This window comes from Anomaloglossus baeobatrachus, chromosome 5, assembly GCF_048569485.1.
Source record: "Anomaloglossus baeobatrachus isolate aAnoBae1 chromosome 5, aAnoBae1.hap1, whole genome shotgun sequence".
NCBI lineage: Eukaryota > Metazoa > Chordata > Amphibia > Anura > Aromobatidae > Anomaloglossus > Anomaloglossus baeobatrachus.
The window spans coordinates 575,732,032-575,758,446 of record NC_134357.1 but is presented as its reverse complement, the minus strand read 5'-3'; the positions used below and the strand labels follow the sequence as shown (position 1 = coordinate 575,758,446).

The window sequence follows — 26,415 nt, the reverse complement described above, 5'->3', positions numbered from 1 at the left end:
GAAGCGATTTTCCAAATCATCCACCTTGTTTAGCAGTGTGGAGATATTTTGCGTGGCCTTTCCCAGCTCTCGTGACATTGGTGGTAATTTATCCTCTGTTGTACTCACTCTTTCCTCCAACTCCCCCATTCTGACAGTCACCCCTTGCAGCTCACGTTTAATACAGGCCATATCTGAGGTGACAGTTCCCATATGGCTGCTTAGAGTGGCCAATGTGGTATTGCAAGAGTTAATTGCTGCCAGAATGTCTCTCAGTATGGCCTCAGTGAAAACAGGTGTTGTTTGCTCCACATCTCCCCCTCCTCCCTCTGCCAGCACAGGCCTGTGTGTCTGCATACCTTGTGCTGCTGAACATGCAAGGCCCAGGGTACTCACAGTCTCAGTGTCGGGTATGTTTTCTCCCTGCTCCAGGGCCCGTTCAGCGCTGCCATCGGGTGCCTCGTTGCAGGTAGGCTCTGTGCCAGGGGCCACTCTGGCAAACCGCTCCAACCTGCTTGCTACTCCCACTGCTCCAGCTCGGGATGGTGTGGATGCCGGCGGCGCCATATTGGATTCTTCAGAGGCACGCTCCTGCGCGTCTCTGTCCCTTTTATTGCTGCTGCGGGTCGGCATATCCTGGCTGTGCTCGCTTCCCTGGGTGTTATAAGTTGTGTTGCAGCCCTCCAGGGTCGGTAGTGCCTGTCAGCAAGGCCGGTGTGCAGGATAATTCAGGATCCAGACAGGAGCTCACCCACGCTGCTTCCTCTCTACATGAGGTCCAGGCCACGCCCCCACTTTTCATTGTATTTATATGGCTATAAAATGATATCTCACCTCCCGTATCTGAATTAATTTTCCATATCATCTGCTCATCTCCTTCCCATTCAGGTCCTTATAATATCAAATCCTCTCAGTGGAGATCTTCTATATAACAGAATTCTCCTGATTGCCCCGTGAAGGATGGATATGGACAGGGACAAGATGGCGGAGAGGATATTACACCTCACCCTAGAGATCCTCTTCCGGCTTACTGGAGAGGTGAGAGATTCTGATGACGTCACATTACATCATTCTTATCTATGGGAATAACAGATGGACAGAACTGGAGAGGTGAGGACTCTGGAAATGTCTGGAGTGAGATTTATTACTGTGTCTCTCCATATCCAGGATTACACAGTAGTGAAGAAGACCTCTAGTGAGCGCTGTCAGGCCCCTGTGTCTGAGGGATGGGGAAGACCCCTGAGCCCAATCACGGGGCCTCCACCTCACCCCCCGATACATGAGGACATCAATGGGCAGAAGATCCTAGAACTCACCTACAAGATGATTGAGCTGCTGACTGGAGAGGTGACACTGCTGGGAATGCTGGGACATTATACAGTAGCGCTATGAAGGGATCGGGGGTGACGGTATCATTGTATGTGTCAGGTTCCTATAAGGTGTCAGGACGTCACCGTCTATTTCTCCATGGAGGAGTGGGAGTATTTAGAAGGACACAAAGATCTGTACAAGGACGTCATGATGGAGGATCCCCAGCCCCTCACATCACCAGGTAATAGACAGGACTAAATACACATGGCCTATAATTATCTGTATGTAAGGAATGAATTCAGTCCCTGTATGTGTCTCCTCCAGTTCTATCCAGTAAGAAGACAACACCAGAGAGATGTCCCCGTCCTCTTCTCCCACAGGACTGTAAACAAGAAGACCCCGATGTTCCTCAGGATGTGTTTCCTCCAGCTCTATCCAGTAAGAGATATCTACTCATGCACTTTCTGCACTAATTTTGTGTTTACATTTTTAGACTTTCTGCTCTGGGGTTTTTTTTAGCTGTATTTTCTTTTCTTCTTCTGCTTCTTCTGCTGTTTGTTTCTAGTGCCTTCTCTATGTTGTTATGAAGGCAACTCAAAGACCTTCAGAGGGTTCAAGAATACTCTGTTTCCCCAAAAATACGACCTACACCAAAAATAAGCACTAGCATGATTTTATGGGATTTTTGGAGAATGAAATATAAGCCCTACTCCAAAAATAACCCCTAGTTACAGTCAGGGCCAGCGTTAGGAGGAGTTAAACTGCGCAATTTCTCAGGAACCCAACTCTCTTAGGGTCCCCATCAGTTGTATTCTAAGGTTGATTGTTTAAGGACCTTTGATGACTTCAAAGTCATGTGACATGATGTAACCGAAGGTCTCATCATTGCAGGAGTCTAAATTGAACAGAATAAAGGCTGGCATGCAGGACTGGTATTAAGGGAAAGGGAGAGCAAACTGGACAATTTCACAGAACCCCCATTCTACTAGGTCCCCCAGTGTTTATATACCGATTATAGGACTGCTTAAGGACCTTTTTAACATCACATCATGTGATATAAGGTCTCTTAATTACAGAAGTCTAAAAATAAAGAGGCGATAGGCTACGATGCTGAAGTTGGTTTCTTATTCGTCCAGTTTCTTATTCGGGGCTGAAGTTGGTTTCTTATTCGTCAGTTTCTTATTCGGCAATTTAGTTTTTTCAGTTTTTTATGCATTTATCAACAAAAATGACACATGACAATAATAAAATACAATGCACTGATGTGCCCTAATATACATACACTCAAAACCAGCTGCGAAAATTAAAAAACTGGCAAAAAAATGGGCATCAAAGTGGGCACCGAAGTATGTTAGTGAAAGGGTTAAATGGCTTTGGGCCACTGATCTAACACCAAAATTGCATATCTAGTGATGCCTCTAATCAAACTCAAGTGTCTCCAGCCTGGCCCAAAGGGGTTCTGGGCATCAAAACTGGCATCAAAGTGGGCACACAGCCAATTTTCACAGATTTGAATAAGTAACTGGTGTTTTTGAGGGGTTAAATGGCTTTGGGCCACTGATCTCACACCACATTTACATATCTAGTGATGCCACACATCAAATTCAGATCACTACAGCCTGGCCCAAACAGGTTCTGGGCATCAGAACTGGCATCAAAGTGGGCAAAACCCCAGTTTTCACAGATTTGAATAAGTAACCAGTGTTTTTGAGGGGTTAAATGGCTTTGGGCCACTGATCTCACACCACATTTACATACCTAGTGATGCCACACATCAAATTCAGATCACTACAGCCTGGCCCAAACAGGTTCTGGGCATCAGAACTGGCATCAAAGTGGGCAAAACCCCAGTTTTCACAGATTTGAATAAGTAACCAGTGTTTTTGAGGGGTTAAATGGCTTTGGGCCACTGATCTCACACCACATTTACATACCTAGTGATGCCACACATCAAATTCAGATCACTTCAGCCTGGCCCAAACAGGTTCTGGGCATCAGAACTGGCATCAAAGTGGTAAAAATCCCAGTTTTCACAGATTTGAATAAGTAACTGGTGTTTTTGAAGAGTTAAATGGCTTTGGGCCACTGATCTCACACCACATTTACATACCTAGTGATGCCACACATCAAATTCAGATCACTTTAGCCTGGCCCAAACCGGTTCTGGGCATCAGAACTGGCATCAAAGTGGGCAAAAACCCAGTTTTCACAGATTTGAATAAGTAACCAGTGTTTTTGAGGGGTTAAATGGCTTTGGGCCACTGATCTCACACCACATTTACATACCTAGTGATGCCACACATAAAATTCAGATCACTTTAGCCTGGCCCAAACAGGTTCTGGGTATCAGAACTGGCATCAAAGTGGGCAAAAACCCAGTTTTCACAGATTTGAATAAGTAACCAGTGTTTTTGAGGGGTTAAATGGCTTTGGGCCACTGATCTCACACCACATTTACATACCTAGTGATGCCACACATCAAATTCAGATCACTCCAGCCTGGCCCAAACAGGTTCTGGGCATCAGAACTGGCATCAAAGTGGGCAAAACCTACTTTTCACAGATTTGAATAAGTAACCAGTGTTTTTGAGGGGTTAAATGGCTTTGGGCCACTGATCTGACACCACATTTACATACCTAGTGATGCCACACATCAAATTCAGATCACTCCAGCCTGGCCCAAACAGGTTCTGGGCATCAGAACTGGCATCAAAGTGGGCAAAACCCCAGTTTTCACAGATTTGAATAAGTAACCAGTGTTTTTGAGGGGTTAAATGGCTTTGGGCCACTGATCTCACACCACATTTACATACCTAGTGATGCCACACATCAAACTCAGATCACTTCAGCCTGGCCCAAACAGGTTCTGGGCATCAGAACTGGCATCAAAGTGGTAAAAATCCCAGTTTTCACAGATTTGAATAAGTAACTGGTGTTTTTGAAGAGTTAAATGGCTTTGGGCCACTGATCTCACACCACATTTACATACCTAGTGATGCCACACATCAAATTCAGATCACTTTAGCCTGGCCCAAACAGGTTCTGGGCATCAGAACTGGCATCAAAGTGGGCAAAAACCCAGTTTTCACAGATTTGAATAAGTAACCAGTGTTTTTGAGGGGTTAAATGGCTTTGGGCCACTGATTTCACACCACATTTACATACCTAGTGATGCCACACATAAAATTCAGATCACTTTAGCCTGGCCCAAACAGGTTCTGGGTATCAGAACTGGCATCAAAGTGGGCAAAACCCCAGTTTTCACAGATTTGAATAAGTAACCAGTGTTTTTGAGGGGTTAAATGGCTTTGGGCCACTGATCTCACACCACATTTACATACCTAGTGATGCCACACATCAAATTCAGATCACTCCAGCCTGGCCCAAACAGGTTCTGGGCATCAGAACTGGCATCAAAGTGGGCAAAACCTACTTTTCACAGATTTGAATAAGTAACCAGTGTTTTTGAGGGCTTAAATGGCTTTGGGCCACTGATCTGACACCACATTTACATACCTAGTGATGCCACACATCAAATTCAGATCACTCCAGCCTGGCCCAAACAGGTTCTGGGCATCAGAACTGGCATCAAAGTGGGCAAAACCCCAGTTTTCACAGATTTGAATAATTAACCAGTGTTTTTGAGGGGTTAAATGGCTTTGGGCCACTGACCTCACACCACATTTACATACCTAGTGATGCCACACATCAAATTCAGATCACTCCAGCCTGGCCCAAACAGGTTCTGGGCATCAGAACTGGCATCAAAGTGGGCAAAACCCACTTTTCACAGATTTGAATAAGTAACCAGTGTTTTTGAGGGGTTAAATGGCTTTGGGCCACTGACCTCACACCACATTTACATACCTAGTGATGCCGCACATCAAATTCAGATCACTCCAGCCTGGCCCAAACAGGTTCTGGGCATCAGAACTGGCATCAAAGTGGGCAAAACCCACTTTTCACAGATTTGAATAAGTAACCAGTGTTTTTGAGGGGTTAAATGGCTTTGGGCCACTGATCTCACACCACATTTACATACCTAGTGATGCCACACATCAAATTCAGATCACTTTAGCCTGGCCCAAACAGGATCTGGGCATCAGAACTGGCATCAAAGTGGTAAAAATCCCAGTTTTCACAGATTTGAATAAGTAACTGGTGTTTTTGAAGGGTTAAATGGCTTTGGGCCACTGATCTCACACCACATTTACATACCTAGTGATGCCACACATCAAATTCAGATCACTTCAGCCTGGCCCAAACAGGTTCTGGGCATCAGAACTGGCATCAAAGTGGGCAAAAACCCAGTTTTCACAGATTTGAATAAGTAACCAGTGTTTTTGAGGGGTTAAATGGCTTTGGGCCACTGATCTCACACCACATTTACATACCTAGTGATGCCACACATCAAATTCAGATCACTTTAGCCTGGCCCAAACAGGTTCTGGGCATCAGAACTGGCATCAAAGTGGGCAAAACCCACTTTTCACAGATTTGAATAAGTAACCAGTGTTTTTGAGGGGTTAAATGGCTTTGGGCCACTGATCTCACACCACATTTACATACCTAGTGATGCCACACATCAAATTCAGATCACTCCAGCCTGGCCCAAACAGGTTCTGGGCATCAGAACTGGCATCAAAGTGGGCAAAACCCCAGTTTTCACAGATTTGAATAAGTAACCAGTGTTTTTGAGGGGTTAAATGGCTTTGGGCCACTGACCTCATACAACATTTACATACCCAGTGATACCACACATCAAATTCAGATCACTCCAGCCTGGCCCAAACAGGTTCTGGGCATTAGAACTGGCATCAATGTGGTAAAAATCCCAGTTTTCACAGATTTGAATAAGTAACTTGTGTTTTTGAAGGGTTAAATGGCTTTGGGCCACTGACCTCACACCACATTTACATACCTAGTAATGCCACACATCAAATTAAGATCACTCCAGCCTGGCCCAAACAGGTTCTGGGCATCAGAACTGGTATCAAGATGGGCAAAACCCCAGTTTTCACAGATTTGAATAAGTAACCAGTGTTTTTGAGGGGTTAAATGGCTTTGGGCCACTGATCTGACACCACATTTACATACCTAGTGATGCCACACATCAAATTCAGATCACTCTAGCCTGGCCCAAACAGGTTCTGGGCATCAGAACTGGCATCAAAGTGGGCAAAACCGACTTTTCACAGATTTGAATAAGTAACCAGTGTTTTTGAGGGGTTAAATGGCTTTGGGCCACTGACCTCACACCACATTTACATACCTAGTGATGACACACATAAAATTCAGATCACTTTAGCCTGGCCCAAACAGGTTCTGGGCATCAGAACTGGCATCAAAGTGGGCAAAACCCACTTTTCACAGATTTGAATAAGTAACTGGTGTTTTTGGGGGGTTAAATGGCTTTGGGCCACTGATCTCACACCACATTTACATACTTAGTGATGCCACACATCAAATTCAGATCACTTTAGCCTGGCCCAAACAGGTTTGGGCATCAGAACTGGTATCAAGATGGGCAAAACCCCAGTTTTCACAGATTTGAATAAGTAACCAGTGTTTTTGAGGGGTTAAATGGCTTTGGGCCACTGATCTGACACCACATTTACATACCTAGTGATGCCACACATCAAATTCAGATCACTCTAGCCTGGCCCAAACAGGTTCTGGGCATCAGAACTGGCATCAAAGTGGGCAAAACCCACTTTTCACAGATTTGAATAAGTAACCAGTGTTTTTGAGGGGTTAAATGGCTTTGGGCCACTGACCTCACACCACATTTACATACCTAGTGATGACACACATAAAATTCAGATCACTTTAGCCTGGCCCAAACAGGTTCTGGGCATCAGAACTGGCATCAAAGTGGGCAAAACCCACTTTTCACAGATTTGAATAAGTAACTGGTGTTTTTGAGGGGTTAAATGGCTTTGGGCCACTGATCTCACACCACATTTACATACTTAGTGATGCCACACATCAAATTCAGATCACTTTAGCCTGGCCCAAACAGGTTTGGGCATCAGAACTGGTATCAAGATGGGCAAAACCCCAGTTTTCACAGATTTGAATAAGTAACCAGTGTTTTTGAGGGGTTAAATGGCTTTAAGCCACTGATCTCACACCACATTTACATACCTAGTGATGCCACACATCAAATTCAGATCACTCCAGCCTGGCCCAAACAGGTTCTGGGCATCAGAACTGGCATCAAAGTGGGCAAAACCCACTTTTCACAGATTTGAATAAGTAACCAGTGTTTTTGAGGGGTTAAATGGCTTTGGACCACTGATATGACACCACATTTACATACCTAGTGATGCCACACATCAAATTCAGATCACTCCAGCCTGGCCCAAACAGGTTCTGGGCATCAGAACTGGCATCAAAGTGGGCAAAACCCACTTTTCACAGATTTGAATAAGTAACCAGTGTTTTTGAGGGGTTAAATGGCTTTGGGCCACTGACCTCATACAACATTTACATACCCAGTGATACCACACATCAAATTCAGATCACTCCAGCCTGGCCCAAACAGGTTCTGGGCATCAGAACTGGCATCAATGTGGTAAAAATCCCAGTTTTCACAGATTTGAATAAGTAACTGGTGTTTTTGAAGGGTTAAATGGCTTTGGGCCACTGACCTCACACCACATTTACATACCTAGTGATGCCACACATCAAATTCAGATCACTCCAGCCTGGCCCAAACAGGTTCTTGGCATCAGAACTGGTATCAAGATGGGCAAAACCCCAGTTTTCACAGATTTGAATAAGTAACCAGTGTTTTTGAGGGGTTAAATGGCTTTGGGCCACTGATCTGACACCACATTTACATACCTAGTGATGCCACACATCAAAATCAGATCACTCCAGCCTGGCCCAAACAGGTTCTGGGCATCAGAACTGGCATCAAAGTGGGCAAAACCCACTTTTCACAGATTTGAATAAGTAACCAGTGTTTTTGAGGGGTTAAATGGCTTTGGGCCACTGACCTCACACCACATTTACATAACTAGTGATGCCACACATCAAATTCAGATCACTTTAGCCTGGCCCAAACAGGTTCTGGGCATCAGAACTGGCATCAAAGTGGGCAAAACCCACTTTCCACAGATTTGAATAAGTAACCAGTGTTTTTGAGGGGATAAATGGCTTTGGGCCACTGATCTGACACCACATTTACATACCTAGTGATGCCACACATAAAATTCAGATCACTTTAGCCTGGCCCAAACAGGTTCTGGGCATCAGAACTGGCATCAAAGTGGTAAAAATCCCAGTTTTCACAGATTTGAATAAGTAACTGGTGTTTTTGAAGGGTTAAATGGCTTTGGGCCACTGATCTCACACCACATTTACATACCTAGTGATGACACACATAAAATTCAGATCACTCCAGCCTGGCCCAAACAGGCTGGAGTGATCTGAATTTGATGTGTGGCATCACTAGGTATGTAAATGTGGTGTGAGGTCAGTGGCCCAAAGCCATTTAACCCCTCAAAAACACTGGTTACTTATTCAAATCTGTGAAAAGTGGGTTTTGCCCACTTTGATGCCAGTTCTGATGCCCAGAACCTGTTTGGGCCAGGCTGGAGTGATCTGAATTTGATGTGAGGCATCACTAGGTATGTAAATGTGGTGTCAGATCAGTGGCCCAAAGCCATTTAACCCCTCAAAAACACTGGTTACTTATTCAAATCTGTGAAAAGTGGGTTTTGCCCACTTTGATGCCAGTTCTGATGCCCAGAACCTGTTTGGGCCAGGCTGGAGTGATCTGAATTTGATGTGAGGCATCACTAGGTATGTAAATGTGGTATCAGATCAGTGGCCCAAAGCCATTTAACCCCTCAAAAACACTGGTTACTTATTCAAATCTGTGAAAAGTGGGTTTTGCCCACTTTGATGCCAGTTCTGATGCCCAGAACCTGTTTGGGCCAGGCTAAAGTGATCTGAATTTGATGTGTGGCATCACTAGGTATGTAAATGTGGTGTCAGATCAGTGGCCCAAAGCCATTTAACCCCTCAAAAACACTGGTTACTTATTCAAATCTGTGAAAAGTGGGTTTTGCCCACTTTGATGCCAGTTCTGATGCCCAGAACCTGTTTGGGCCAGGCTGGAGTGATCTGAATTTGATGTGTGGCATCACTAGGTATGTAAATGTGGTGTCAGATCAGTGGCCCAAAGCCATTTAACCCCTCAAAAACACTGGTTACTTATTCAAATCTGTGAAAAGTGGGTTTTGCCCACTTTGATGCCAGTTCTGATGCCCAGAACCTGTTTGGGCCAGGCTGGAGTGATCTGAATTTGATGTGTGGCATCACTAGTTATGTAAATGTGGTGTCAGATCAATGGCCCAAAGCCATTTAAGCCCTCAATAACACTGGTTACTTATTCAAATCTGTGAAAAGTGGGTTTTGCCCAATTTGATGCCAGTTCTGATGCCCAGAACCTGTTTGGGCCAGGCTGGAGTGATCTGAATTTGATGTGTGGCATCACTAGGTATGTAAATGTTGTGTGAGATCAGTGGCCCAAAGCCATTTAACCCCTCAAAAACACCAGTTACTTATTCAAATCTGTGAAAAGTGGGTTTTGCCCACTTTGATGCCAGTTCTGATGCCCAGAACCTGTTTGGGCCAGGCTGGAGTGATCTGAATTTGATGTGTGGCATCACTAGGTATGTAAATGTAGTGTGAGATCAGTGGCCCAAAGCCATTTAACCCCTCAAAAACACTGGTTACTTATTCAAATCTGTGAAAACTGGGATTTTTACCACTTTGATGCCAGTTCTGATGCCCATAACCTGTTTGGGCCAGGCTGGAGTGATCTGAATTTGATGTGTGTCATCACTAGGTATGTAAATGTGGTGTGAGGTCAGTGGCCCAAAGCCATTTAACCCTCAAAAACACTGGTTACTTATTCAAATCTGTGAAAACTGGCCATTTGCCCACTTTGATGCCAGTTCTGATGCCCAGAACCTGTTTGGGCCAGGCTGGAGGGATCTGAATTTGATATGGGGCATCACTAGGTATGTAAATGTGGTGTCAGATCAGTGGCCCAAAGCCATTTAACCCCTCAAAAACACTGGTTACTTTTTCAAATCTGTGAAAACTGGGGTTTTGCCCACTTTGATGCCAGTTCTGATGCCCAGAACCTGTTTGGGCCAGGCTGGAGTGATCTGAATTTGATGTGTGGCATCACTAGGTATGTAATTGTGGTGTCATATCAGTGGCCCAAAGCCATTTAACCCCTCAAAAATACTGGTTACTTATTCAAATCTGTGAAAAGTGGGTTTTGCCCACTTTGATGCCAGTTCTGATGCCCAGAACCTGTTTGGGCCAGGCTGGAGTGATCTGAATTTGATGTGTGGCATCACTAGGTATGTAAATGTGGTGTGAGATCAGTGGCCCAAAGCCATTTAACCTTTCAAAAACACTGGTTACTTATTCAAATCTGTGAAAACTGGCCATTTGCCCACTTTGATGCCAGTTCTGATGCCCAGAACCTGTTTGGGCCAGGCTGGAGTGATCTGAGTTTGATGTGGGGCATCCCTAGGTATGTAAATGTGGTGTGAGATCAGTGGCCCAAAGCCATTTAACCCCTCAAAAACACTGGTTACTTATTCAAATCTGTGAAAATTGGCTGTGTGCCCACTTTGATGCCAGTTCTGATGCCCAGAACCTGTTTGGGCCAGGCTGGAGTGATCTGAATTTGATGTGTGGCATCACTAGGTATGTAAATGTGGTGTGAGGTCAGTGGCCCAAAGCCATTTAACCCCTCAAAAACACTGGTTACTTATTCAAATCTGTGAAAAGTGGGTTTTGCCCACTTTGATGCCAGTTCTGATGCCCAGAACCTGTTTGGGCCAGGCTGGAGTGATCTGAATTTGATGTGTGGCATCACTAGGTATGTAAATGTGGTGTCAGATCAGTGGCCCAAAGCCATTTAACCCCTCAAAAACACTGGTTACTTATTCAAATCTGTGAAAAGTGGGTTTTGCCCACTTTGATGCCAGTTCTGATGCCCAGAACCTGTTTGGGCCAGGCTGGAGTGATCTGAATTTGATGTGTGGCATCACTAGGTATGTAAATGTGGTGTCAGATCAGTGGCCCAAAGCCATTTAACCCCTCAAAAACACTGGTTACTTATTCAAATCTGTGAAAAGTGGGTTTTGCCCACTTTGATGCCAGTTCTGATGCCCAGAACCTGTTTGGGCCAGGCTGGAGTGATCTGAATTTGATGTGTGGCATCACTAGGTATGTAAATGTGGTGTCAGATCAGTGGCCCAAAGCCATTTAACCCCTCAATAACACTGGTTACTTATTCAAATCTGTGAAAAGTGGGTTTTGCCCACTTTGATGCCAGTTCTGATGCCCAGAACCTGTTTGGGCCAGGCTGGAGTGATCTGAATTTGATGTGTGGCATCACTAGGTATGTAAATGTTGTGTGAGATCAGTGGCCCAAAGCCATTTAACCTTTCAAAAACACCAGTTACTTATTCAAATCTGTGAAAAGTGGGTTTTGCCCACTTTGATGCCAGTTCTGATGCCCAGAACCTGTTTGGGCCAGGCTGGAGTGATCTGAATTTGATGTATGGCATCACTAGGTATGTAAATGTGGTGTGAGATCAGTGGCCCAAAGCCATTTAACCCCTCAAAAACACTGGTTACTTATTCAAATCTGTGAAAACTGGCCATTTGCCCACTTTGATGCCAGTTCTGATGCCCAGAACCTGTTTGGGCCAGGCTGGAGTGATCTGATTTTGATGTGGGACATCCTTAGGTATGTAAATGTGGTGTGAAATCAGTGGCCCAAAGCCATTTAACCCCTCAAAAACACTGGCTACTTATTCAAATCTGTGAAAACTGGGGTTTTGCCCACTTTGATGCCAGTTCTGATGCCCAGAACCTGTTTGGGCCAGGCTGGAGTGATCTGAATTTGATGTGTGGCATCACTAGGTATGTAAATGTGGTGTGAGATCAGTGGCCCAAAGCCATTTAACCCCTCAAAAACACTGGTTACTTATTCAAATCTGTGAAAACTGGCCATTTGCCCACTTTGATGCCAGTTCTGATGCCCAGAACCTGTTTGGGCCAGGCTGGAGTGATCTGAGTTTATGTGGGGCATCCCTAGGTATGTAAATGTGGTGTGAGATCAGTGGCCCAAAGCCATTTAACCCCTCAAAAACACTGGTTACTTATTCAAATCTGTGAAAATTGGCTGTGTGCCCACTTTGATGCCAGTTCTGATGCCCAGAACCTGTTTGGGCCAGGCTGGAGTGATCTGAATTTGATGTGTGGCATCACTAGGTATGTAAATGTGGTGTGAGGTCAGTGGCCCAAAGCCATTTAACCCCTCAAAAACACTGGTTACTTATTCAAATCTGTGAAAAGTGGGTTTTGCCCACTTTGATGCCAGTTCTGATGCCCAGAACCTGTTTGGGCCAGGCTAAAGTGATCTGAATTTGATGTGTGGCATCACTAGGTATGTAAATGTGGTGTCAGATCAGTGGCCCAAAGCCATTTAACCCCTCAAAAACACTGGTTACTTCTTCAAATCTGTGAAAAGTGGGTTTTGCCCACTTTGATGCCAGTTCTGATGCCCAGAACCTGTTTGGGCCAGGCTGGAGTGATCTGAATTTGATGTGTGGCATCACTAGGTATGTAAATGTGGTGTCAGATCAGTGGCCCAAAGCCATTTAACCCCTCAAAAACACTGGTTACTTATTCAAATCTGTGAAAAGTGGGTTTTGCCCACTTTGATGCCAGTTCTGATGCCCAGAACCTGTTTGGGCCAGGCTGGAGGGATCTGAATTTGATGTGTGGCATCACTAGGTATGTAAATATGGTGTCAGATCAGTGGCCCAAAGCCATTTAACCCCTCAATAACACTGGTTACTTATTCAAATCTGTGAAAAGTGGGTTTTGCCCACTTTGATGCCAGTTCTGATGCCCAGAACCTGTTTGGGCCAGGCTGGAGTGATCTGAATTTGATGTGAGGCATCACTAGGTATGTAAATGTGTTGTGAGGTCAGTGGCCCAAAGCCATTTAACCCCTCAAAAACACTGGTTACTTATTCAAATCTGTGAAAATTGGCTGTGTGCCCACTTTGATGCCAGTTCTGATGCCCAGAACCTGTTTGGGCCAGGCTGGAGTGATCTGAATTTGATGTGTGGCATCACTAGGTATGTAAATGTGGTGTGAGGTCAGTGGCCCAAAGCCATTTAACCCCTCAAAAACACTGGTTACTTATTCAAATCTGTGAAAAGTGGGTTTTGCCCACTTTGATGCCAGTTCTGATGCCCAGAACCTGTTTGGGCCAGGCTAAAGTGATCTGAATTTGATGTGTGGCATCACTAGGTATGTAAATGTGGTGTCAGATCAGTGGCCCAAAGCCATTTAACCCCTCAAAAACACTGGTTACTTCTTCAAATCTGTGAAAAGTGGGTTTTGCCCACTTTGATGCCAGTTCTGATGCCCAGAACCTGTTTGGGCCAGGCTGGAGTGATCTGAATTTGATGTGTGGCATCACTAGGTATGTAAATGTGGTGTCAGATCAGTGGCCCAAAGCCATTTAACCCCTCAAAAACACTGGTTACTTATTCAAATCTGTGAAAAGTGGGTTTTGCCCACTTTGATGCCAGTTCTGATGCCCAGAACCTGTTTGGGCCAGGCTGGAGTGATCTGAATTTGATGTGTGGCATCACTAGGTATGTAAATGTGGTGTCAGATCAGTGGCCCAAAGCCATTTAACCCCTCAATAACACTGGTTACTTATTCAAATCTGTGAAAAGTGGGTTTTGCCCACTTTGATGCCAGTTCTGATGCCCAGAACCTGTTTGGGCCAGGCTGGAGTGATCTGAATTTGATGTGTGGCATCACTAGGTATGTAAATGTTGTGTGAGATCAGTGGCCCAAAGCCATTTAACCCCTCAAAATCACCAGTTACTTATTCAAATCTGTGAAAAGTGGGTTTTGCCCACTTTGATGCCAGTTCTGATGCCCAGAACCTGTTTGGGCCAGGCTGGAGTGATCTGAATTTGATGTGTGGCATCACTAGGTATGTAAATGTGGTGTGAGATCAGTGGCCCAAAGCCATTTAACCCCTCAAAAACACTGGTTACTTATTCAAATCTGTGAAAACTGGGATTTTTACCACTTTGATGCCAGTTCTGATGCCCAGAACCTGTTTGGGCCAGGCTGGAGTGATCTGAATTTTATGTGTGTCATCACTAGGTATGTAAATGTGGTGTGAGGTCAGTGGCCCAAAGCCATTTAACCCTCAAAAACACTGGTTACTTATTCAAATCTGTGAAAACTGGGGTTTTGCCCACTTTGATGCCAGTTCTGATGCCCAGAACCTGTTTGGGCCAGGCTGGAGGGATCTGAATTTGATATGGGGCATCACTAGGTATGTAAATGTGGTGTCAGATCAGTGGCCCAAAGCCATTTAACCCCTCAATAACACTGGTTACTTATTCAAATCTGTGAAAAGTGGGTTTTGCCCACTTTGATGCCAGTTCTGATGCCCAGAACCTGTTTGGGCCAGGCTGGAGTGATCTGAATTTGATGTGAGGCATCACTAGGTATGTAAATGTGTTGTGAGGTCAGTGGCCCAAAGCCATTTAACCCCTCAAAAACACTGGTTACTTATTCAAATCTGTGAAAATTGGCTGTGTGCCCACTTTGATGCCAGTTCTGATGCCCAGAACCTGTTTGGGCCAGGCTGGAGTGATCTGAATTTGATGTGTGGCATCACTAGGTATGTAAATGTGGTGTGAGGTCAGTGGCCCAAAGCCATTTAACCCCTCAAAAACACTGGTTACTTATTCAAATCTGTGAAAAGTGGGTTTTGCCCACTTTGATGCCAGTTCTGATGCCCAGAACCTGTTTGGGCCAGGCTAAAGTGATCTGAATTTGATGTGTGGCATCACTAGGTATGTAAATGTGGTGTCAGATCAGTGGCCCAAAGCCATTTAACCCCTCAAAAACACTGGTTACTTCTTCAAATCTGTGAAAAGTGGGTTTTGCCCACTTTGATGCCAGTTCTGATGCCCAGAACCTGTTTGGGCCAGGCTGGAGTGATCTGAATTTGATGTGTGGCATCACTAGGTATGTAAATGTGGTGTCAGATCAGTGGCCCAAAGCCATTTAACCCCTCAAAAACACTGGTTACTTATTCAAATCTGTGAAAAGTGGGTTTTGCCCACTTTGATGCCAGTTCTGATGCCCAGAACCTGTTTGGGCCAGGCTGGAGTGATCTGAATTTGATGTGTGGCATCACTAGGTATGTAAATGTGGTGTCAGATCAGTGGCCCAAAGCCATTTAACCCCTCAATAACACTGGTTACTTATTCAAATCTGTGAAAAGTGGGTTTTGCCCACTTTGATGCCAGTTCTGATGCCCAGAACCTGTTTGGGCCAGGCTGGAGTGATCTGAATTTGATGTGTGGCATCACTAGGTATGTAAATGTTGTGTGAGATCAGTGGCCCAAAGCCATTTAACCCCTCAAAAACACCAGTTACTTATTCAAATCTGTGAAAAGTGGGTTTTGCCCACTTTGATGCCAGTTCTGATGCCCAGAACCTGTTTGGGCCAGGCTGGAGTGATCTGAATTTGATGTGTGGCATCACTAGGTATGTAAATGTGGTGTGAGATCAGTGGCCCAAAGCCATTTAACCCCTCAAAAACACTGGTTACTTATTCAAATCTGTGAAAACTGGGATTTTTACCACTTTGATGCCAGTTCTGATGCCCAGAACCTGTTTGGGCCAGGCTGGAGTGATCTGAATTTTATGTGTGTCATCACTAGGTATGTAAATGTGGTGTGAGGTCAGTGGCCCAAAGCCATTTAACCCTCAAAAACACTGGTTACTTATTCAAATCTGTGAAAACTGGGGTTTTGCCCACTTTGATGCCAGTTCTGATGCCCAGAACCTGTTTGGGCCAGGCTGGAGGGATCTGAATTTGATATGGGGCATCACTAGGTATGTAAATGTGGTGTCAGATCAGTGGCCCAAAGCCATTTAACCCCTCAAAAACACTGGTTACTTTTTCAAATCTGTGAAAACTGGGGTTTTGCCCACTTTGATGCCAGTTCTGATGCCCAGAACCTGTTTGGGCCAGGCTGGAGTGATCTGAATTTGATGTGTGGCATCACTAGGTATGTAATTGTGGTGTCAAATCAGTGGCCCAAAGCCATTTAACCCCTCAAAAACACTGGTTACTTATTCAAATCTGTGAAAAGTGGGTTTTGCCCACTTTGATGCCAGTTCTGATGCCCAGAACCTGTTTGGGCCAGGCTAAAGTGATCTGAATTTGATGTGTGGCATCACTAGGTATGTAAATGTGGTGTCAGATCAGTGGCCCAAAGCCATTTAACCCTTCAAAAACACCAGTTACTTATTCAAATCTGTGAAAACTGGGATTTTTACCACGTTGATGCCAGTTCTGATGCCCAGAACCTGTTTGGGCCAGGCTGGAGTGATCTGAATTTGATGTGTGGCATCACTAGGTATGTAAATGTGGTGTGAGATCAGTGGCCCAAAGCCATTTAACCCCTCAAAAACACTGGTTACTTATTCAAATCTGTGAAAACTGGCCATTTGCCCACTTTGATGCCAGTTCTGATGCCCAGAACCTGTTTGGGCCAGGCTGGAGTGATCTGATTTTGATGTGGGACATCCCTAGGTATGTAAATGTGGTGTGAAATCAGTGGCCCAAAGCCATTTAACCCCTCAAAAACACTGGTTACTTATTCAAATCTGTGAAAACTGGGGTTTTGCCCACTTTGATGCCAGTTCTGATGCCCAGAACCTGTTTGGGCCAGGCTGGAGTGATCTGAATTTGATGTGTGGCATCACTAGGTATGTAAATGTGGTGTCAGATCAGTGGCCCAAAGCCATTTAACCCCTCAAAAACACTGGTTACTTATTCAAATCTGTGAAAAGTGGGTTTTGCCCACTTTGATGCCAGTTCTGATGCCCAGAACCTGTTTGGGCCAGGCTGGAGTGATCTGAATTTGATGTGTGGCATCACTAGGTATGTAAATGTGGTGTGAGATCAGTGGCCCAAAGCCATTTAACCCCTCAAAAACACTGGTTACTTATTCAAATCTGTGAAAACTGGCCATTTGCCCACTTTGATGCCAGTTCTGATTCCCAGAACCTGTTTGGGCCAGGCTGGAGTGATCTGAGTTTGATGTGGGGCATCCCTAGGTATGTAAATGTGGTGTGAGATCAGTGGCCCAAAGCCATTTAACCCCGCAAAAACACTGGTTACTTATTCAAATCTGTGAAAATTGGCTGTGTGCCCACTTTGATGCCAGTTTTGATGCCCAGTACCCCTTTGGGCCAGGCTGGAGACACTTGAGTTTGATTAGGGGCATCACTAGATAGGTAATTGTCGTGTTAGATCAGTGGCCCAAAGCCATTTAACCCTTTCACTAACATACTTTGGTGCCCACTTTGATGCCCATTTTTTTGCCAGTTTTATAATTTTCGCAGCTGGTTTTGAGTGTATGTATATTAGGGCACATCAGTGCATTGTATTTTATTATTGTCATGTGTCATTTTTGTTGATAAATGCATAAAAAACTGAAAAAACTAAATTGCCGAATAAGAAACTGACGAATAAGAAACCAACTTCAGCCCCGAATAAGAAACTGGACGAATAAGAAACCAACTTCAGCATCGTCGATAGGCTGGTGTGTGTGTGTGTGTGTGTGTGTTCATGCAAATTTTAACCAGCTTTGCCAAAATAGGCAGAGTTACAGCCGCACACTGAAATGCAAAGGTTTACAACTACCAAAAAAGATGTAATTAAATTATTGCTTTAGAGAGTGTGAATTACTGGCAAACTACCCTGGAAGGAATGGAGACACCTACAGAAGGAGATTTTACACCCTGATTCATCAAAGCAATTATGGCATAAACCACTTTGAAATTTCTCAAAAAAATGTGTGCAGCACAGAGTTTTAAAAAAAATTGTGCAACTTTTGGAGGTTTCACGACAATTTTAACCAGCTTTGTCAAAATGGGCAGAGCTTGGCCAGAAGAAGGGTGTGATGCCACCGCTTCTCTAATTCATAACAAAATGCAGTGTTCCCTATGCCAGAAATCTCACTCCAATCCATGATGTAATTTTTCAGTGTCCATTGCCAGTCTTGATGAGTTGGAGCTCTAATGTTTATCTGCATAGACCGCAAGAACCTGCTACCGGATTGGTTACAAAGCCTAAGGATGGGCCATCAACGTTACAGTCCCGGAAAACCCCATTATACAGTGTGTCCACCCATATCCTGTCCACCGCCATTAACTTGAGAACGGCGGCAGCTTTAGGCATAAAAGTGTTTTCTGGGTATAGTAAACTAGCCATGCACTACGCAATGAAACCACCTATAGCGCCACCTGGTTCAAAACAACTGAGTTAGCATTTTTATTATGAAATTGGAGCGAGATCGAGAAAAAAAGTGAATTACAAAGTTGTAGGGCATACCTAGGCACCACTTCTAGCTGCCGCCGTTCTCAAATTAATTGCGGTGAACAGGATATGGGTGGACACACTGTATATCTGGCATCTGTAACTATTATATTTTCGTCTTCGAAAAAACCCTCTTTGAAATTGTCTATGTTGTGGCTCAATGTAACAAGGAGATGTTTGCAGGGTATGCCAACTGTCATGGCGGCATCAGGATCTGTGGAAACTACACTCTGCCTGCTAACTTCTCTGATGTCTGTGAGCAGCGCAGGGAGATGCAGGCATGGAACCACAGGCTTGGGCAGGCTAGTAAGAGTTATTCTCTGCTGAGCTGCTTGTTAATGTCTTTGATCACATGCTGTAAAGGGGAAAGTATCATTCGCTTCCCTTCTGTATATTCTGGCTGGACTATCTCATTAATGCCAACTAAAGGTTACCTATACTTGTCTGGTGAGGTGTTGTGATCGAGATGTATGGGTTATTGTTGTGTACTATTGCTGTAAGCTGTTGTGGTGTTAAGCCTTGTTGTCTTTTTGTTGCTGCCTTCCAACTCTTGCTTTTCTCCTTAGTCTCTCACTGTTTATTTCTGTGACTTTGCAATGTGTCTTGTCTGTCTTAATCTGTGTTTCCCGTCTTTCTTAATCTGTGTTTCCATCATACTCCTGCCCATTCCTTTCCCGGGGGGATAACAGATTAGATCTCTTCAGGAGACTAGTAAGGCACGGGACTCTGGCATCTCCATCTTCAGGGGTAATTCAGTGGTTAGGAATAGGTTAGTGTCCCCTAGCGTGAGGGACAGTATAGGAGCCCCCTGTCCCTCATTATCCTGCAGTCACATTGTGACAATCAATCAGATTATTTACTATAGCACATTCCAGAGAACTGGTGCTAGAAATGGAAGATCCGCATTAGCGAAGATGTAACTCTTAAGGCCGCTTTACACACAACGATATCGCTAGCAATCTCGTTAGCAATGTGACACGCCCAGATCATTGCTACGATTTGCCGAGATCGCTCATAGGTCGATTTTTAGCAGTCACACGTACCCATCTTACAAACGACACTACATCGTTCAGCGATATATTGTTTGACTATTGCGGTCGTGTGGACACCGTCACACAGCAATCCTCCCAACAATTCCAACAATGATAGAGGCGTACAATTGTGTCCGCCTTATCAACCATGCCTGCCAAATCAGAACGCAGTTGGTACCACCAATCAGAGCGGAGGAGGCATGGAGCATTGCTCGTAATGACACGCCCGCGTCGCTGATGACGGACACACTAACGATGTTGTTTGAAACGACGAACAATAGTTTGAAACTGAACGACGTGTCAACGATCAACTATTTTTGCTATTTTTAAGATCGTTCGGAGTCGCTCATAGGTGTCACACGCAACGACGTCGCTAACGACGACGGAAGTACGTCACGAAAACCGTGACCCTGACGACATATCGTCAGATAAATCGTAGCGCGTAACGGGACCTGAAGATGTCAAAATTGGACAACAGATTCAGAATACATTTTTTCCTCATTTAATTTCTGATGTTATGGTTTAAAAAAATAAATGTGCTTTCAAGATATTAAAAACTAATAACATTGTATTTATTTTTAGGAGATTACTGTATTTTGAGTTCGTATGGAAATCTATTATCTTCAGAATTTGAAACTGACAATCAAAGTGTCACACATGATACATATGAAGAGCATGCAGTTGTCCCAGATATATCTCCAGTCCTTCCTTGGAAAGCTCTATCATCTGATCTTTTCAAACAAGTCCAAAATTCTGATTCATTACAGAATTGTCAGAAAAATAAAAGTTACAGTCGGGATGTGGAATATGAAACTGCTCCTACAAGGGAGAAACCATTTTCATGTCCAGAGTGTGGGAAATGTTTTATTCAGAAATCACAACTTGTTCAGCACCAAAGATCTCACACAGGGGAGAAGCCATTTTCATGTTCAGAATGTGGGAAAAGTTTTATTCGGAAATCAGCTCTGGTTAGACATCAAAGATCTCACACAGGGGATAAGCCATTTTCATGTTCAGAGTGTGGGAAATGTTTTATTTGGAATTCAGAACTTGTTGACCATCAAAGATATCACACAGGGGAGAAGCCATTTTCATGTTCAGAGTGTGGGAAATGTTTTAGTCAGAAATCACAACGTTTTCAGCATCAAAGATCTCACACAGGGAAGAAGCCATTTTCATGTTCAGAATGTGGGAAATGGTTTAGTCAGAAAGCACAACTTTTTCAGCATCAAAGATCTCACACAGGGGAGAAGCCATTTTCATGTTCAGAATGTGGGAAATGTTTTATTCGGAAATCAGCTCTGGTTAGACATCAAAGATCTCACACAGGGGATAAGCCATTTTCATGTTCAGAGTGTGGGAAATGTTTTATTTGGAATTCAGAACTTGTTGCCCATCAAAGATCTCACACAGGGGAGAAGTCATTTTCATGTTCAGAGTGTGGGAAATGTTTTATTCAGAAATCATACCTTGTTAGACATCAGAAAAATCACACAGAGATTAAGCCGTTTTCGTGTTCAGAATGTGGGAAATGTTTTATTCAGAAATCACACCTTGTTAGACATCAGAAAAATCACACAGGGGTGAAGCCATTTTCATGTTCAAAGTGTGGGAAATGTTTTAAGTGGAAATCAGGACTTGTTGTACATCAAAGATATCACACAGGGGAGAAGCCATTTTCATGTTCAGAATGTGGGAAATGTTTTATTCGGAAATCAGATCTTGTTTGTCATCAAAGATCACACACAGGGGAGAAGCCATTTTCATGTCTGGAATGTGGTAAATGTTTTATTAGGAAATCAACTCTTATTGACCATGGAAAACTTCACACAGGGGATAAACCATTTTTATGTTCTGATTGTGGAAAATGTTATTCTCAGAAATCAGATCTCGTTAAACATCTGAAGAAGGCACACAGAGAAGGATCCTTTTTCATGTTGTGAATATTTGAAATGTCTAACTGGTAAATCAATTCTTGTCGACCATGAGAAAACCCACACAGTAGAGGAGCCATTCTTGCATTTGGAATTTGGCAAATGTTTTTTATCATTAGTCAGGTCCTGTTGTCAGATGAGTCACATGGGAGAAGGCATCATGATGTACTGTGAGTAAAAGGGTTTTTTTTCAAAAGTCAATTGCTGAAGTAAGACTTGGTCAGGGAAAGCACCATTTTCTTTCTTTTTAAACTTACTGTATTATGATTATAAGATGCACTTAGGTTTTAGAGGAGGAAAATAGGAAAAAAATTGTAGCAAAAAACGTAGTCATGATACACTGTTATGGGTGGGTGGGGAATCTTCTGCTGACACTGTTATGGGGGTAATATCCCCCAATTCTGTACTATTATCCCCCATCCCGAGGCCCTTCCAGTTATGTGTCTCTGATTTTGGTGCATATTTCGTTCTTCCTGGTATATATATTCCTCATCTTTCTCCCATCCTGGTATATATGGCCTTCATCCTGGGCTCATCCTGGTATATATGATTCCCATGCTGGTATATAAGGCCCTCACCCTGGTATACATGATCCTCATCCTGGTATGTATACCTCTCATCCTGGTATATATTGCAATCATCCTAATATATATGATCCCCATCCTAAGCCCATTTCAGAATATATGTCCCTTATCCTGGTATATATGATCCCAATCTTAGTATTTACAAGTGAAAATGGGCCCCCTTACCTCTTGGGCTGCAGGTTGCACCTGCCCCTGGCGTCATCCTGGTATAAATATCCCTCATCACACTGCAGAAATAAAAATAAATGCTTATACTCACCATCCATCTGCTCCCCCAGTGTGTGGTGTTGTCTTTGATGTTGGCAAGTGAATTCAGTGTATAAGCGGCGCATCGCATGACATCACTGCCATGCACCTGCAGTTACACGCAGATATCAGCTGCCGGAATATTCACTGCTTCCCACACCTGGGATTATTGGCTTGGGGACAAGTGAATTATTAAAAAGAAGTAATAGTCACTGCTCCCCACGCCCATAATGCCACACACCCCTCGATTTTCGCTTCAGTGTCTAGAGGTAGACGGGATTATGGGAGTGAGGAGCAGTGAATATTCACTTTTGTTATTAGCAGGCACACTGTTAGCCCCAGCGCTGGTTCCTGCCTCTTGCGACTCACTCCTGCACTACCACTCCTCCAGCCACAGCCAGGAGCATTCGGACTATGAGACAACCCCCCTTCCTACACATTTTTTTTGGGGGGGAGGGGCGATGTGTCTTAAAGTACAAAAATTACAGGAATTGGTTAACAATTAGTAAAAGTAAAAAAAAGTACAATAGGCAAAAATCACATATTCTAAAAGGGCAACAATTATTGTGAATCTGTCTGACCGCTTCCGGCACCACCCTCTTTCACTAAACTTCTCTTACATTTCAGAATAAAAAATGTCAAAAGTCACAAAATGTTTGAACAACTAAGGTGTGTTGCACAAAATGAGTGACTTTTACACAATAGTTTGTAGCACAATGTGTTTGATGACTTTCCCTTTAAATAGTGCTTATCATCACAAAATATATATCATGGGATCCTTTATCAAGAATGCCTCAAAAAAAACAACACAGAACTGCCGCTCAGAGAGAGCTGGAAATTACCTTGCTAGAGTTAGAGGCAGCAAACCAATCATATCCCACTATCCATCTTACCAAACGTATAGCGGATATTACATTTCAACTACAAACTTTGTTGACAACAAAAACGGAGCGAGCACTAAGATGGACGCAAGCGACATACTACAAACTTTCCAATAAAATAGATAAACTATTAGCAAGAAAACTTTGTGATTAGGAAAGGATTAACTCAGTATACACATTAAACAACAATCAGGGAGGCCAAACCTCCAAACCTGATAGAGTATACCAGTTATTTAATAACTTTTATCAATCTTTATATACCCAGCCAGCACCTGCTACCCCGAATGCGATAGATAGTGTCGCGGGCGGAGGGGAGCGCTCGGGTCCGGGGCTTCTGCTGCTGCTCGGTGGCTCGAGCGGTGGGCCGGACCCGGGGACTCGAGCAGCGCTCCTCACCCGTGAGTGAAAAGGGATGGTTTGTTTGGGGAGATAGTTTGTGACGCCACCCACGGGATGTGGTGATGATGGCTCCACCGTTGCTGGTGACGGGGATCCCGGGAGCGATGGTAGGGAGCAGCTAGGGTGTTGTCCCCTCCGTGGGTAGGGGTTGGTGTTCCCGGGGCCCGGGTGATGATACGGGACGGCTGGATAGCTGGGATGCAGGGTTGCAGAGGCAGCGCGGCGCGGTGCCGGATGGCACTGTTGTACTCACTCAGACAGAAAGTCACAAAGTCTCTGGTAAACCAAACGGCCGGATGGACGGGTCCCGCAGCCGGCTGCAGTGTCTTTGCTCTCCCCGGACAGGTGATGGTGGCTGTCTTTCCCTGCACCTGTGTAGAATGTGTTGACTCTTATGGTTTCCCACTGGTAGTCCTCTCCCCGGCGTATTGGTACCGTAAGAGCCCTTTTGCCCGCAGGCTCTGGCCCTTGGATCTCTAGCCTGTGGCGGTGGCTGTATATCCTCACGGTGTGGACTATTGCCTTCTAGCGGGACTTTGGTGTTAGGAAACCCCTGGGGTTCCGGTCACTTTCGGATAAACTTTGCAAGCCTAGTCGGGGTCCGATGGCCCTGCCTGTGTGCTTAACTTCACTCCGCTCCCCAGTTCGGTACCGGTGGGCCACCGCCCAACCCCGGTCCTACGGTTCCGCAGAGATCCGCCAACTCCTGCAGACGGCCACCACCATCTGCCGACCTTGCTGTCAGTGCCTGGGCTGCTACCCAGGCACACGCAGACGTTTTACTCCTCTCACTTTCACCTCCAAAACGAATCTGATTCCTTTTCCCGCCTCCAGGCCTGTGAACTCCTTGGTGGGTGGGGCCAACCGCCTGGCTCCACCCCACCTGGTGTGGACATCAGCCCCTGGAGGGAGGCAACAAGGTGACTGGTGTAACTGTCTAGGGAAGGTGGTGTGTGTGGTGTTATGTCTGTGACTACCTGGCTAGTCCAGGGCATCACAATAGCTTTTTAAACTCCATAAATCTTCCTACCCTTACCTCGAAGTTCTCAGCAACACTTTAAGCTAGAGTCACTAAAGAAGAGTTCGAGGAAATGATTAAAAAGTTAAAACCTCACAAAGCCCCCGGCCCGGATGGACTCTCAGCAGTTTATTATAAGAAATTCATTCACATTTTGAAACCCCATATTATAAACATATGTAATTACATGCTTGAAGGTAAAGCGATGCCCCTGGAATTTCCCTTAGCATATATAACTGTTTTACCAAAACCCAAAAAAAGACCCCCTGCAGGTGAAAAACTACAGGCTTATATCACTTTTGAATGTTGACCTGAAGCTCTTTACCTCTCTTTTGGCTAGTAGAATTAATCGAGGACTACAAGCACTTATACCTCCAGACCAAGTCGGACTCATCCCGTTTTGCCAGGCACCAGACAACATCCGTAAGAATCTCAATATAATTCAACATGCCAGTAAGTCCAAATCGTCAATACTCCTTCTCGCCCTTGATATAGAAAAAACCTTTACCTCGGTAATGTGGCCATACCTATATAGGGTGTTGGCTAGATTAGAGTTCACTGAGAACTTCATCCGAACTATACATGTTCTGTATGACAACCCCGCGGCGTACCTAAAACTCCCCACCACTAGCCCACAACCGATACACATTGGACGGGGTACCAGACAGGGGTGTCCATTATCACCGGCCCTGTTTGCAATAACGATGGGTGATTCAATAACTTGAAAACTATAGTAGCATACATTTTTTTTTACAAGAAATAGTTGATACCTGATTTTCTGATCCCATTTGGGGGAGATATTTTGAAAATAGCATAATGTCATTGTATCAAGAAATGTAACCATATAATGCTTTGATTTATTTGTCAATGATTTGAATGACTCAATAAAAATCTGTTGAAACAAAAATAAATATTTACATGAAAAATTTGCAATAAGAAATTGATTTTGTAAGTCTATTTTCATTTATTTTGAGGTATTGCCTTATTTAACATAGTTACCTAAATGGTCATAAAAAGTGATGTCAAACCGAAGGTTATTTTCGGATTCAGTGCATCCAAAAACATAAAGATTACGTGGAAAAAACAAAACATCTCTTGAAAAAACATTTTTTGCAGACCTATGTTATAGATCCTTTTTCTACATTTAAAAAAAAATATGCTCTCCTCATAATAAAAGCTTTTGAGAAAGGAATCTTAGGCGGGCTTTGCACACTACGACATCGCATGTGCGATGTCGGTGGGGTCAAATCAAAAGTGACGCACATCCGGCGTCACTGGCGATGTCGTAGTGTGTAAAACCTTTTTGATACGATTAACGAGCGCAAAAGCGTCGTTATCGTATCATCGGTGTATGGTCCGACATTTCCATATATGCCGGTGCAGCGACGGTACGATGTTGTTCCTCGTTCCTGCGGCAGCACACATCGCTGTGTGAGAAGCCGCAGGAGCGAGGAACATCTCCTACCTGCGTCCCGGCTGCAATGAGAGGAAGGAGGTGTGCGGGATGTTTACATCCTGCTCATCTCCGCCCCTCCGCTGC

The 26,415-nt window shown here is 44.3% G+C and overlaps 2 protein-coding genes across 2 annotated transcripts in view; both read left to right on the top strand.

Moving 5' to 3' along the window:
• The first annotated feature begins 1,104 nt into the window (after nt 1-1,104).
• On the top strand, nt 1,105-25,766 carry LOC142313095 (uncharacterized). The gene is made up of 4 exons (XM_075352081.1): nt 1,105-1,326; nt 1,408-1,531; nt 1,615-1,728; nt 20,396-25,766. Exons 1-4 carry the CDS (start codon nt 1,105-1,107, stop codon nt 21,754-21,756), a joined length of 1,821 nt encoding a protein of 606 aa, XP_075208196.1. The 3' UTR covers nt 21,757-25,766.
• Nucleotides 22,336-26,415, top strand: part of LOC142313094 (uncharacterized) — a 19,437-nt gene continuing 15,357 nt past the window's right edge. The window contains exons 1-2 of the mRNA XM_075352080.1: nt 22,336-22,350; nt 25,193-25,328. Coding sequence (XP_075208195.1) covers nt 22,336-22,350; nt 25,193-25,328 — 151 coding nt within the window. The remainder of the gene's footprint in view (nt 22,351-25,192; nt 25,329-26,415) is intronic.

Bases quoted from the DNA above. Each gene is read 5' to 3' on its own strand.
- LOC142313095 (XM_075352081.1), top strand. From the start codon at position 1,105: ATGTCTGGAGTGAGATTTATTACTGTGTCTCTCCATATCCAGGATTAC. The intron at 1,327-1,407 runs GTGACACTGCTG...TGTATGTGTCAG, and splicing joins TTGAGCTGCTGACTGGAGAG to GTTCCTATAAGGTGTCAGGA. The intron at 1,729-20,395 runs GTAAGAGATATC...ATTTATTTTTAG, and splicing joins GTTTCCTCCAGCTCTATCCA to GAGATTACTGTATTTTGAGT.